General features: G+C 37.3%; 3 protein-coding genes across 4 annotated transcripts; 1 reads left to right on the top strand and 2 right to left on the bottom strand.

Annotated features, from left to right (window-relative positions):
- Positions 1 to 247: 247 nt before the first annotated feature.
- Positions 248 to 2083, bottom strand: LOC18596975 (transcription factor MYB102-like). Its single transcript, XM_007025760.3, has 3 exons — positions 1684 to 2083; positions 1412 to 1541; positions 248 to 1323 (listed from the first exon to the last, which is right to left on the bottom strand). The coding sequence occupies exons 1-3, from the start codon at positions 1814 to 1816 to the stop codon at positions 486 to 488; spliced, it is 1101 nt and encodes a 366-aa protein (XP_007025822.3). The 5' UTR covers positions 1817 to 2083; the 3' UTR covers positions 248 to 485.
- Positions 2084 to 6735: 4652 nt separating this feature from the next.
- On the bottom strand, positions 6736 to 10520 carry LOC18596974 (Inositol monophosphatase family protein). 2 transcript variants are annotated; one of them, XM_007025758.3, is made up of 9 exons: positions 10330 to 10520; positions 10128 to 10224; positions 9843 to 9945; positions 9310 to 9521; positions 9004 to 9063; positions 8103 to 8494; positions 7834 to 7912; positions 7713 to 7763; positions 6736 to 7123 (listed from the first exon to the last, which is right to left on the bottom strand). In XM_007025758.3, the coding sequence occupies exons 1-9, from the start codon at positions 10443 to 10445 to the stop codon at positions 6974 to 6976; spliced, it is 1260 nt and encodes a 419-aa protein (XP_007025820.3). In that variant the 5' UTR covers positions 10446 to 10520; the 3' UTR covers positions 6736 to 6973. The 2 variants fall into 2 exon arrangements, with proteins under 2 accessions (XP_007025820.3, XP_088663201.1); XM_088807075.1 differs by having other exon boundaries at positions 10335 to 10493.
- Positions 10521 to 12799: 2279 nt separating this feature from the next.
- On the top strand, positions 12800 to 13695 carry LOC18596973 (receptor-interacting protein). The gene is made up of 2 exons (XM_018123286.2): positions 12800 to 13161; positions 13267 to 13695. The coding sequence occupies exons 1-2, from the start codon at positions 12919 to 12921 to the stop codon at positions 13432 to 13434; spliced, it is 411 nt and encodes a 136-aa protein (XP_017978775.1). The 5' UTR covers positions 12800 to 12918; the 3' UTR covers positions 13435 to 13695.
- The last annotated feature ends 238 nt before the right edge of the window (positions 13696 to 13933 follow it).

Raw genomic sequence — 13933 nt, 5'->3', positions numbered from 1 at the left:
AGGGAAGGGCCAAAAAGGATGTTGCTTTATGTATTGAGACTGTTATGAATCTTGTGAACAAAGCCAACAGCATCATCCTTATGTATGATGTGATTCATTATTGTTCCTTTTATTTAAGTCTTTTTTTATACATTTAGGGAATGGGCATCTGGTCTGTACATTTGACATGAATTGAATAAGCATATGATAAGATGACTAATGCGAGAAAGATATGATAAGATATGTATACAAATAGAAAGTAAGGAGAGGCAGAAGGAAATATGTTGTGACATATCAATAATGGAAACTTCCCATTATATAAAAAAAGAGAATAAGAGACAAAGGTAGGATTTTGCTTCCTAATACAGTAAGCTTAAGAAAAATGCAACAAATTAACTATTAGTAGAAAATTTTACACGTATCAACAGCCCCCCACTGAATCCAAGAACCCATCAAAATGGACAAAAGGGAAACTCTTTTTTTTTTTTTTTGTGAGTTTTGGGGAATTACATGAATTCATTAACATCCAAAATATCTGGGATTTCAAACTTCAAAATGTCGCTGCAATAGCTTTCTCTTTCGTCTTCTGTGCTGCTGCTGTTGATGTACGTTGAGTTTGAATTCAATGGGGTTGGACTTGATGAAGGCGTCGATAAAACTGACGCGAAGCTGAAGCTCTGGTTGCTGTTGTTGGAATGGAAGTTTGAGGTATCGGAGGAAGGGTCCATGACGGTTTGATCAGAGGCGCCGTAATAGTTATAGTTTGGCTGTAGCGGCACGTAATCTTCAGTCAAATTTGAAGGCATCGCATTGCCTGGCCAGTCACTTAAGTCGGTGAGATTTGATGGAAAGTGGTCCACATTGGGGTTCATGAGTTGTGCGTCGCTAGAAAATGGAATACAAGGAGTACCATTCAATGAGGTGCAAGCTGGGATCTCCTGGACTTGCGTTGGGAGATGGTTAGATTGCATTAATGGTTGATACTGGTTTTGGACTTGGGAACTGCCAAGTTGGCTTTCTGGAACAGTTTGAAGAAGGAAACTTTGGTTTTGGTTCTGGTTTTGGCTTTGGTTTTCACGTTGAGATGACATAAGAGAAGTGGCTAGCCTTAGAAGCTCAGGATTAACAAAGGATTGGACCCCGAGTAACCTCGACATGTTCATTTGAGATTGGTTGTAGAGAGATGAGCTTAGGATCGAGGATAGGTCGAGAAGATCCAGTCGGGGACTATGAGTCACCGGATCGATTCCCATTCGGAGAAGCCTCTTTCTAATGTGAGTGTTCCAATAGTTTTTTATTTCGTTGTCTGTTCTTCCAGGCAACCGAGCAGCAATGGCAGACCACCTATGATATTCAGAAACATCTTAGTGAACACTGAAAACGAACAGAGAAAAAGGAACCAAAACAAAGGAAAAGATGGCAAAGAACTTACTTGTTGCCCAAAATACTGTGTAGCTGAATTATTGTCTCTTCCTCTTCAAAAGAAAATCTTCCTCTCTTGATGTCAGGCCTCAAGTAATTGGTCCATCGAAGACGGCAACTCTTTCCACACCTTTGCAGCCCTGTTATTAACAATTAAAAAAAAATCCCATTAGCATAAAGTCATAAAAAAGTACAATAATTCATCCAAAGCAGCCACATTAAAAAAAACACACACGCCAATGACGAAGACTTGTCCAACCAAGAAACAGTAGTAATGCTTACCAGCATTCTTAGGCAGCGTCCTCCAATTTCCATAACCATGTTTCTCAATATAATCGATCAACTTCTGATCCTCTTCCGGCGTCCACGGCCCTTTTTTGAGTCCATTTTTATCACAGCAAGGTGCTCTCCCCATGGTATAATTACTGTTCTTTCTTTCCTTTCTGGTTGTAGTATGGTTAGCTTTTGGTTAGACGACTCTCCTCGAGAAAGAGAGAGAGGTTGAGAGCATCGAAGAGAAAAGAGAGAAATTTGCAGCAAAGAGATGTAGGGTCCGTATGAGGACGTACTTGTATAAATAGCCAAAGAAGAGAAGGGTAAGAAACCAAAGCAAGTCAACAGGATTCGGTACCGTCCTCTGTTTATCACTATGGCGACGTGTCCTCCTCCTTTGGAGAAAAATGTGAAGGCCCCCTAAATTAAATCTCTCTGTCTTTAGTTGGATTGGTAAAAATCTACAAACCCCCACCATTTTTATATTAATTTTTTCTCCCATTAATAAATCTCAATTAATCCAACCCAAAATCTCCTTTGTTATTGCCCATCATTGTCCCGGCGGAGAGGGTCACTCCTTACTTTCTGGATTGATATTAGCTGTCACCAACATCAAACAGCCACGTGCCCTCTCTAAAAGCATGACCTTCGTTACAGGTTTTCTCATCCCCCTCCTCCTTTTCTTTGCATCTGCATGGCTGCAGTTTTACAGGATTGGGGCTTGACTCAAGCTAAAAAGGCTCTCGTCTGGGATTGTGACTTGTGACTTGAAAAGCCAAAGTCTTTGAATCAAAAGACAGCTTTACCCAAGGTAGCAGCTTTGCTGGACCAATTCTGTTCCCACCACATGAGGGTAATGCAAGCATTTTCCCCTCCATTTATCGAGGTTGAAGGTCAATATATATTTATATGCTTTAGATAATTACATGCGTGGGAAGCATTTAATTCGAGATGGCAATAATAGAGTTGGGTGATTGCCGAAATATATGAACATTTATTATGCATACACAGGATTGAAAAAAGGCTTCTCCTCCAATAAATTTCAAGATAAGGCTTTCCTATCCTTCATCGAGATGTTGTGTTCTTCATAGATAAAGCAATTCTCTTCTTTTGCTTTTCTAATTCTTCCATTGATTGGATTACACTTATATATTAGATTAACACAAGCTTAATCTTCATGGGAGGAGTAGGGGTATGTAGATCGAATTTTAGAGCTGATTAGTCAACATAAAAATAAAGTTAGCACAAGAAAAAAAGAAAGGGAAAGTTTGATTTTTGTGTGAACATGAAGACGGTAGCATGCACATCACGACGACTTCCGGCATAGTTGTGTAGTTTTAGTCCACCCTTGGTTTGGTTTTTCATGTGAGTATGTTTCACCATATATTGATAGCGAGCTTAGTCAACAGCCGAGAGCCAACTCAAAATTAAAGAAAACGCTTCTTCATTGTCTATATTGCAGCAATGATCATGCAAGTCTTTCATAATTTCAGCTCTCAACTTGCATGATGCTTATTACGTAATTAAAGAGTTATACAATTCATATTATTTGTCCAGTTAACGTATTTGACGTTGAATTTGTAATTAATTCACATGGTGTTTCGAATTACCCATTTACAAGAAATCGGAAATAACCCTTTAACACGTTAGCTTGATGTTACGGTCTCAAAAAGTTTTTACCAAAGAAAATCAAATCGTCGTATTGGAGTAACTTGTGAACTTGATCAATCATTGGCAAAATAATGCAACCAAAAAGTTTTCTTATATATATTTATATAATAAACAGTAGTTCAATTTTAATTAGCTTTGCCCGAAAGGATTAAGTCGCCATTGTTTGTCATGTTTGTCTCCTAGTCTTGGTTCTCCGCCACATTTGAAATATGATGATTTGCTGTCCAGCAAAACGTCAAGAACTCAACTTCATTGACTTCTGCAATATTCAATCGAGCCAGCAATTATTATCCTTGGGTTTGCTTCTAAAATAGACTATGGGTAGTTTGTGATGGCGATATGATCATCTTCAGAGAAACAAAACAAAAAAAAAAGAAAAAAGAAACCATTGTATATTATTGTTCCCATTTCTCACGAGTTTACAGCCTCTCGTTTCCCTCCCTCTGCAGAAAAGGCTCCAAAACCTAAGCCTAACCTAGCCATACAATCACAACCACCCCGTGGACATACCAACTATTTTTTCTAGATTATCTCTTCAATTGAATTACGGATCATCATAAGGTCTTGTAACATCAAAATAACATACGTATCAGCTTGGAGACTACAGATTAAGGTTAAACCAATCATTGTAAATGTCGTCCCTCTTGTGATAAAAAAAAATGGGTTCAAATTGAAGCAAAATATGTGGATAACATCAGTGTGTGTTGTGTGTGTTTTCTTCTTCCTACCATGTTAGAGACAAATCTTGATTTGTTGCTTTTTGCCTATTTTCTTCACCCTCCCACAGCCTTTAAGTGGGGCCATGAATTCTTGTCGAATTCAGGGGTGTATAAAGCTATGAGAGATAACCCTTTTGAGTCAAACAGGGAAGGAAGAAAGCATAACAGGAAAACATAAATATTAAGAAAAGAAAAGAAAACGTGATTGAGATTAAAAGGGGAAACAAGGTTTCCTTTAAGGACTTCCATTTTCAAAGCTCCGAAAATGGGTCCACGCCATTTCACCCTGAAAACTGTTCCAATTCAACAAAGTTATGGAGAAGATTATGACTAAATGGCACTGAATTTTGGAAGAAATTGCGGCCCCTTTTAACCTTTTGTGCTGTGTTTTTTGGACATTTTCCTTTTAGCCTAGCTATTACATTAGGTTTTCCGACGTCTAAGCTTGGCTTTAGGCCGGCCGACCATATTGGCTGATTATCAGCTACGCCACGCTGTCACGCGCATGCGTAAAAGGACAGTTTGGTCAGATTGTAGTTTTAGTAAAAATCAAATAATATATTATGCATTTTCCCAAAATTAGGAAATAAAATAATAATCTTAATTCTATATTTGCAAAATTTGCATGCACCACGACATCTCACGTGCGAGACCCCTTTCTTTCTCTTCCTCAGGGTTTAATTAACTTAATTACTTTCATCATCTAGTACTTTAAGTTTATACGTGTTACGATGCAAGACGCCAGATCTCCGAAATGGTGACCACAAAGAGGAAATCAGCCCATCATAAGGCCTCCACGTCATAACATCTGACGTCTCGATGTCTTCTCTTCCAAACAACCAAGGCAGCTAAATATGGGAATTATCCTTTAATTAAGCATTTCATTGAGACACGTAGCGATTCAAAAGCAAATACGTTTGTTGCTCCAAATCCAAGGCAGTCTTCCCCTATTAGTAATATTTAATTTTGTTTAATTATTTAATGGGAATAATAAATGCAAAAGTGAATTTCATGTGAAAAACACTGTTCATATAGGCTTTGGCTTTATCTAATAAAACAAATATTAGCATAAGGTACGTACATGGTCAAATAATATTTTACTCCCTCTGCCTTCTTTAGCTTGCTTGCCTTTCTGACCTTGCCTTTATAATATTATTATCCGTACGACCATGATGAGAAAAAAAATACCAAACATAATCTTGCCTCACACTAAAACAGCGATTAGGTTTTCACTAATTCAAAATAATTAACATTAAATACGAGCATAATCATAGGTACATGTCTCCGTGTTTGTTGTCGAGGCGACAGTGTCATCAAATGAAATATCAAGACGGTTAACATATTATATCGCGAAATAAGTATATTATTAATAGAGATTTACGAGTTTTAATTAAAAAGATTTTGCTTGCATAATATGGCTTGATAGTGTAATTAGTTGTCCAACATCTAGGGTTTGCTTGTGCATGGGTTTTCCGAAAGGAGTTGCATACGTGTTCATGTTTGGTAGATTATCTATAAATTTCCTACTAATAAAATCATGTTGTTAAGTTTCTGTTGCGGGCTGTTCGATTGCTCCAACAAACATTTGAATAATAAAATCAGTCTTAAGGGCCATTTCTCTACAGGGAAAAATGAAGATTGTTTAATGCAATTTCTAGATACCAAATCCAAAGCATTAATTTGTTGATGATGTGCCATGCAATTTTATTACTATTTATAAGTCAACCATGCAAAGAACTTCCTTTATATAGAAATCAGATGAGGAGAGTGACGAGAAGAACAGACACATGGCCCTGGTGTGTGAGAGAGGTCAAGAACTTTCTCAAACTGATTAGCGTCCGATGAAAGCAGTGTAGGACACGTAGGGGAGGCAGGAAAATTGAGTGATCGATTTTTCTTTTTCTGGATTGGGGCTTCTGGTAATGGTGATGTCTGATGAACAGGCAGATTCACGAGCTGAAGACGTGGTGAGAGGTGATTGGGTATTGAAACCTAGGTGAAACAATGCATGTAGCGGTAAGACTTTTTCGTGACTCTGATCAAATACCAATTTGACAGATAGCCCTGCCAGGTCTTCTCATATTTATGGCACGGTTTAAGTCTCCAGGGCATTGCAATCTGTCCATCTTCATCCCCATCCCGCTTCCTTGGCCAAGTAAAATAATGGTTGACTTCATCTATTATTTACTTGAAAAATTACATGGAATTTGCCAAAGTTATTTAATATCGAGATTAACATAAAAATAAAATATATATATAAAGAATAATATTTAAGTGATTTCACATTTTATTGTTTAGGTCGGCAGATGAAAAAAAATTCAAATTAAATTTTAAGTCAAATATGTAACAGAATCAAATTTGACGGTTTGAAATATCAAAAGAAAAAAAATTTCAAAAATGTTAAACTAGTTTTTTTGTGAACAAACTATGATAGTTTCTCAACAGATCCAGGTTTCTTAGGACAAGCTCGGATATCGTAGTTGGTAACAGATATTATCAGGCTCTTAAATGAGTTCATAGGCTGCTCTACATCCACTCTGCCACCTTATTTATGAATACCCATGGCCTATCATCGGCCAATGAAGGGAAGCTTACAGAATCATATAATGTATATAGCAATTTAAAGCATGTTATCTGTCGAGTTGTCAATGCATCCATAAGACCCAAAAAAGGCAAAATAAAGCATAGCAATAACCATTATCAGTGATTGTACAGTACACTTGCTTAGAAGGAAATTCCTTCTTTCGACAATCTAATGGCAATGGAATTATTTCATATTTCAAATTTATTCCTGTGAATGAATGAACTATATATTCATTTTACGAATTGCAGGATTGAACTAAAACCTGAATGATATTCAGAAGAATCGAATGATTGAACAATGAATACTGATACTGTAAACTTCAATGTTAAACAACTGTTGAATTGGAAGATATCATCTCCAGTATCTGATCATGGATGTTGCCATTAGTCACAAGCACCCCACCCGCAGGGTATATGTTCCTCCGTTCAACTTGATCTGCAGCAAGATCAAGTTCACTTCCTGTCCAGTCTGTCACCTGGATTAATGGTGTCAATTTATTGTACCAAGTTAGCAGATGATGCTATAATCTTTCGAACTTAGAAGAACAAATATGGAACACCCAGATGCTGTAAACATGAAACTGGACATATACTAAACTGACCAAGAGGGAAAAGGGTAGGACAGAACATATGAGAAAAGTGGCCCCTAAACAAAACGAGGATATGAAAATCAATGCCTTTTATTTTCTACATAACAGCAAGATATTATGATATATTTCTTTCCTATACATGATTAACTATGTTATGTGGATGTGTGTTTTTGTTTTTCCCTCTTCACATTATTGGCTCCATGCAGAACAAGCAATGAGGAAGCTACTAGAAAATGTCTTCCACTTTGTTTGGTTCATAGATATTTTTGTTAGCAGTAAAAGTTCGTAAATATTTTTGTTGGCAGAGTTCAGTTTCCTACTAATTATTGAACAGTTTAAACAGTGCCAAACTTCGCATTATTGCTTTCAGAGCATACATCCTAAGATCAATAGCAAAATATGCAGACATACCTGACAATTCAATTCAAAGATAACAAGCAAACAAATAAAACCCATGTAATCAAGAATCACATACCTTTCCTCCAGCTTCATGTACGCATATCACACCAACAGCATGATCCCAAGCCTACATTAAAGGAGAAGGTAAGTTAATTATTGCTACTGAAAGTCTGATTAACTATAAACCAAGATTATACCTTGATAACTTTTTGAGATCTTGCTTGAAGAATGAAAACAGATGCTCGACCTGAAGCCACCATTAAGTATTTGCATAAACTGCAGACAAAGAGGAGATGTATGTCACGCGCATGCAATAAATATTGTTTAATCTAGAAATTCTCATCACCAAGAAAAGAACTAAATAACAGAAAAAGAGTATAAGTGCTTTAGATACGATGCGGTGAAAGCTCAATGGTAAATCATACAAGTAGGAAAACATTGTAATAGCAATGAATAAACACCAAACCTTCCGCAACATGTGGGCAAAAGACGAATTTCCTTATCACGAATATCATCATCAGCATCAATTCTTGCTTCATACAAGATTGATAAAGGCAATGACTCCCATGTCTGACTATCTGAAATACAGAAGCGGGCTTCGGGTACCAAGCAACAACCATCAACAAAGCATCTGGTCCAATCAGATGACATTTTAGTTGAGCTATCAAGCATATCCTTTAACCTCTTTGTCCAAGTTCCACAGCCAACATGAGCAACCATAATGATCCCCAGTCCAGGTGAACTGTTTTTATAACCTTGGACATCAGCAGTGGACCTGTAGGAAGTATCTACAACCCAGTTAGGGCAGCCCATGGCACCCAACACAATCTCTCCTTCAACTACAAGAGACAAACCAACCTGAAAATTCAGAATATGCCCTCAGCCAAGAAGGAGATAAAGAAAGGTTGTGCTTATATTATAGTGGAACACCACTAAAAGCTGAAAAGATAAACATTCATCGAACAACAGAAAGAACATGGCTTATACACATTCCAACCTAAGCAATCATGAAAAATATCCACAGAACTTCCCATATGTTGATTTTATTGAAAGAACTAAACCAGAAAAACAAATGTTCGGCTTATGATTGAAATTGTGGTATGTATATAACTACATATTTTACAATTTTTGAGCGTGCATATTACATATGTTCCATTTGAATGTAATGCATGGTTCATGAACAACAGAATATTGTTTATTATCTTGAATCCTGTACCATATCAGTAAGATTGTTAAATAAGTACAGGCCAATAACAATAAGGCACTTCTTTTCAATGCTAAACCTAATAAATTTTAGAAGATGTTTCATGGCACTACGAAACATTTCAAATGAAAACAAGTGAATCAAAGAAGAATGCAAGCCATACCACATATAAGGCCTGACTTCCTTTTACAAACCCTCGTGTGCCATCTATTGGATCCAGTATCTGCATCAAGTTTATGAATTTAACCATGTCAATAAAGTACAGATCCAAGCATGATCCCGACTACCTACAAAAATCTGTTAAGACTGCAGGCCCATTTATATGAATATCATTCACCGTGACGATCTTATAACCAAGGTTGGATAAAAATGAAGAATCGAATTGCCTCGAAACCTTTTATTTTTCATTTTAATCAGCAAAAGCCAAAACTGCAGTTTACGTATAAGTTTATGGAGATTGTAGGCATACCCAATATGTGGCTGGTTTTGTTCCAAAAGCAAAAGCATCTTTGCCCCCTCTGTCAATTGCTTCCAGCACATCAGCTCGTGACAATGATTCCTCATCAAAGCTCGTTTTATCAGATACTGCACTTACTACAGGATCCACCAGATTGTTTGAGCGTAAAAAACCAGAGTCCTCTTCCGCCACCAATGGAATAGAAGGGAACAATTTACTCAACTCTATCGCCAAAAGCAAAGAAGAAACATAAGCAAAGTTTCAATTATCAGATCAGTTTAAAACTTTCTTCTTTGATAATCAAGTAACAAGCATACCCCAGGCTTAGGCAGCATCTGATTTGTCATACATGTCTTGCTACAGCATGCACCATAATTTTCATAGGAAAAAAAAAAGGGAACTACGTCTACTTTCAAGATGAATGTCAAAATCGAGAAAGCTCAAACAACATGCCAAATTCCAGTTCAAATCCTAGTAATATGCAATATATGCTATCAAGCAAACAAAAATTACTATAAACATTAAGGCATTAATGAAATGAATACCTAAACTAACAAGAGCCTGGACTCCAAAATCTGCCACTGTGACCGGAGTTTGGTCATTCTTTTCAAGAATCCGTCCTTCATCAGAAAAAAGAGACCTTTGCACCTGTAATTTAAAAAATAAGTAAATAATGGCTAATTAACTAATTATAACAAACAATGGAAAATTTTGAAAACTCTAAGAATAAAATTATGAAAAGTAAGAAATATACATTTGAAATGCAAGCAATTGAGTCAAGCAATGCCTAAAGATTAAGAGGTGAGATTCAAATTTTTATGTGAATTTACGTCAAGGCAAAGGCGACAGGCTCTCTCGACGACCTCCATCGCCGCTTCAAGTTCTTTGTGATACTTGGCCTTCTCATTTGGAAAAGGAAGACTCGATCTGAAAGATTTTTGAGAAACACAGAGAAATGAATAGTAAAGAAAAAGATTTAAAGAGTATAACTTTATAGTCTAGCTTTAGTTAGGTGAACTGAGTAAGAGAGACCTTACTGTGAAGAATCGTCCGCGGAGAGGCGTACGGGAACGGTGGCAAGGGAAGAACCGGATGGCGGAGAACCCGGGAGACGAGTGGAGGAGGTGAAGATCCGTGGCCGGAATCATGGTGTCGTTAGAGTGAAATCAACGGCGGAGGGAAAATGATTAGTTGCTGAGTGTTGAGTGGAAGGGAAAGCAATGGTTTTCAACTATCAACGGCCTTTGGCTCCTTGGTTGGTGAGCTGCGTGCATGAGTGCCACACGTGTGGAGCACTCACTGGGCTGGGCGGACTGCGGACAATTGGGTAAACATGGGCTTAAAATGGTCCTGGAGAAATTGGACTGGGCCATTGGATTTTCTCTCATATGGGCTAACTTTCTTTTCTAAATGACATTACTGTTAAATGTGATAAAAGAAAATATGCTACAATATTTGAATATTCGAATCTTATTTTTTTTAGAAGAAATCATGCATAATTATTGAGTTAAATATTCAAGTGAATGCATAAAATTGAACTAAAATCTTGACATGTACAAAGGTATATTGCATATAATCTCAGACTAACCAACCAAACAAAAAAATAATAAGATAAAGAAATTCCACTATCAAGTAGTGTAGTTTCAATTTATTTCAAGTAACATCTTGTGTTTTTTTATTCAGTTAACTTTTTGAGAATAAATTCCATTCTTAAAAAGAGTTATGTCCCTAATTTCATCTCATGAAATTATTATTAAAATACTCCATATTAAATTATTTCCATAATCAATCATAAACAATGAACAGGAGCCCAGTTAATGATCTAATGTAGCATCAAATTCCTGGTGGATTAAGCTCATGATACTAGTAAAACACTCTCCTTTTCCGTCATCCTCCACTTAAACAACAGGGTTTAGTCAGCATCAAGCACAAAATATCTTACTCAGAATTAGAAACTATCCGAAAAGCCAACAAAGCCCCGGTGAGACGCTTCCAAAGTCAAACGTAGGCATCGGTTTGTCCTTATCTACTTATCTGGAATCTTCTGCCTTGAAGAATTTACACGCGTCATCCATTCACAGGGATCAGACCCCACTTTGGGCCCCCCGTTCTCATTGCCTTTTCCACATTATTATCATCACAGCCGCTTGTTTTACAAAAACGTCGGGTCTTCAGCTCTTGTCTATATATACACCAAGACCTAAACCACCTTCCACGAATATTTCATATTCCTGAAAACGATCTGTCCTTGAAGTTATCATACGTAAAAAGTCCTCAAATTTTAGTTTATAAATCAGGGTGTTTGACAGTTTGAGAGTGTTTTTGGGTTGTTGGGTATTATTGATGAGCTTGAGGTACGCGGGCAGGGTGTTTTACCAGGCGGGGATGAGGATGATGCAGGGGATGAAAGACCAGGCATCAAAGTGTGAATCTAATCTGAGGTCTCTCAAAGATTCTGCTTCTTCTGCTTCTTCTTCCTCCTCTTCCAAGCAGTCATGGCGTTTCTCTAATTCGCTCGATTCCGGGGCTTTCAAGGCTGCCAAGAACGAGAGGCTCAAGCAGGCAGAGGAGTCTCTCAGGACTGTCATGTACTTGAGTTGCTGGGGTCCTAACTGATGAGCACTAAATTCCTCATGTTTCCAGAGAGCTTCTGAAGAATATCAGACTAAAAACGAGAAAATTGTAAAAATTCTTATATATGTACATAACCTCTTTACTTGTATATATCGAATATAAATATGCAGTATCTGCAGATTTTAGAGCTCGACTGTCAATCTTAATTTCCCCTGATTAGTAATCATCAATCATGTATTTGCCTTTAGGTAACCAATTAGATGGTTTGTTTAGTTCTCATTTTGGTCAAGGAGTTTAGCACGCCGTATGGTTTGGGCTAAATCAGCTCTACAGCGTCTAAGACCAGTTACTTTGGCCTAACGTTTGCCTAAAGTATTTCTATGGAAATTTTCTTCATTTTACTATTCTAATGGAGAAAACGAAATTAGAAATTGCTAGCGGTAGTATCGATCATGCCCGAGACAAGTTCAAATTTGAGTTTAATAGCTGACCAGTCTTTTAACAGAGTTAATATTTCATGTATGGTTACCTTATCTTACTTATCCCTGTCATATTTGGGCCTCTTTTCCTTTTTCTTTTTATGATTAATATTACAGTATTAATATCTTTCCCTTCCACAGATTAATCCTTTAAAACTCCATGTGGTTAGTATTACACCTCATACCTGACAGGAATGATACATGCATGCTTATCCTTTCTCTTAGAAAAGCATATAAAGAAAGGGTTTTTTTTTATAATTTTTATTTTAAAAAATTGAATCAATGGTCGGATGTAATAAAAAAAACAATATCATCGGATAAATTCGAGCAAAACAGGGCTGGGAAATAAGACTTTGGCCCAACTCAACTGCAGCCCTATTGAGCCTGAGCCCATGTATCTAAAGTCTAGACAACAGGCTTTGCTAGGATAAAGCCATGCTCCCATCTCCATCTCCACCACATAAAACATACAAGGCTTTGCTTCAAACTACTGATAAAACTTCTTTGTGTCTCATACCAATCCAGCTTCCATAATTTTGAACCTTGTTTCAAAATATAGACAGAAAGTATGATTTTACACATACCAGCTTCTGTAAAGGCTCCATTGCTATCCAGTCCTAGAAAGCTTCAAAAACTAACGAACACAAAAGCCAGGTTTTCACCAGGCAAGTTGTATATCATAAGAGGATGTAGTAGCCAAGGAGAAGGAGAGAAGAAGACGGAAAGGAGAAGTTTCTTGACTCTAGAAGAAGCTGGTCTGGTTGAGATATCTGGGTTAAGCACTCACGAGAGGTTCCTCTGTCGATTAACGGTATGCCTCCACCTTAATTTTACTCTGTTCATGCAAATGTCGAATGACTAGGTAAAGTTACAAATACATGTTTAACGGTTTAACCAAAGTGTAATTTGTTTCCAGATATCATCTTTAAATCTGCTAAGAGTGATATCAGAGCAAGAAGGATGCTCAATTGAGGAGCTGAATGCAGGAAGGGTATGTGACTGGTTTGTGAAGGATAAACTGAAAAGAGAACAAAACTTGGATTCTGCAGTTCTTCAATGGGATGAATCTGAATTCCCAATTTGAGCTTAGGTTACCAGGTTCATTATCCGAAATGGGAGTTCTGATCATGGTCTTGGTTCATAATCAACACAAACTATTGCTAATTATCCTTCATGATCAAAGCTCTGTATGAAAGCATTTGTTTTAGGGCCTCAAAGGGTGTTGGGCAATTGCCTGTTTTCTTGTATCTACCGTAGCCTGGTTCCTTAGAGGACCAATCACTGCCTTGAATTGGGCCGTGACTTAGCTCATCTCTGCTCGATAAAGTCAAGTTTTGATCACCAATTTGCAACTGCCAAATTCAATTTCCGCATTCCCACTAATTATATATTCATCATTACATCCTTGATCCAAAAAGAGTTACACTAATCCTAAAGTCTAGCAACAAAAACTATAATTTTCCTTCCAAGTCTTGGGTTCGACTAAGCTGTTGCTGACTTCCTCTTCCTCCTTCTGTTTCCCTGCTGACAAAACCATCCAATACGCGTGAATGTAGAATGTTGAATCGTTAATGGGCATAAAA

The sequence above is a fragment of the Theobroma cacao genome, chromosome 6 (genome assembly GCF_053813885.1).
Source record: "Theobroma cacao isolate CCN51 chromosome 6, ASM5381388v1, whole genome shotgun sequence".
Classification (NCBI taxonomy): domain Eukaryota; kingdom Viridiplantae; phylum Streptophyta; class Magnoliopsida; order Malvales; family Malvaceae; genus Theobroma; species Theobroma cacao.
Note: the sequence above shows the minus strand (reverse complement) of the source record. Positions and strands in the feature narration are given on the sequence as shown.

Excerpts from the sequence above, each read along its gene's own strand:
- LOC18596974 (XM_007025758.3), bottom strand. The coding sequence starts at position 10,445 with ATGATTCCGGCCACGGATCTTCACCTCCTCCACTCGTCTCCCGGGTTC. Across the intron at positions 9,522-9,842 it reads CCAGGCTCTTGTTAGTTTAG|AGTTGAGTAAATTGTTCCCT; the intron begins GTATTCATTTCA and ends TTTTGGCGATAG. Across the intron at positions 7,764-7,833 it reads GATCTCAAAAAGTTATCAAG|GCTTGGGATCATGCTGTTGG; the intron begins GTATAATCTTGG and ends CCTTTAATGTAG.
- LOC18596975 (XM_007025760.3), bottom strand. The coding sequence starts at position 1,816 with ATGGGGAGAGCACCTTGCTGTGATAAAAATGGACTCAAAAAAGGGCCG. Across the intron at positions 1,542-1,683 it reads GACGCTGCCTAAGAATGCTG|GGCTGCAAAGGTGTGGAAAG; the intron begins GTAAGCATTACT and ends TGTTAATAACAG. Across the intron at positions 1,324-1,411 it reads CACAGTATTTTGGGCAACAA|GTGGTCTGCCATTGCTGCTC; the intron begins GTAAGTTCTTTG and ends TGAATATCATAG.
- LOC18596973 (XM_018123286.2), top strand. The coding sequence starts at position 12,919 with ATGATTTTACACATACCAGCTTCTGTAAAGGCTCCATTGCTATCCAGT. Across the intron at positions 13,162-13,266 it reads GGTTCCTCTGTCGATTAACG|ATATCATCTTTAAATCTGCT; the intron begins GTATGCCTCCAC and ends ATTTGTTTCCAG.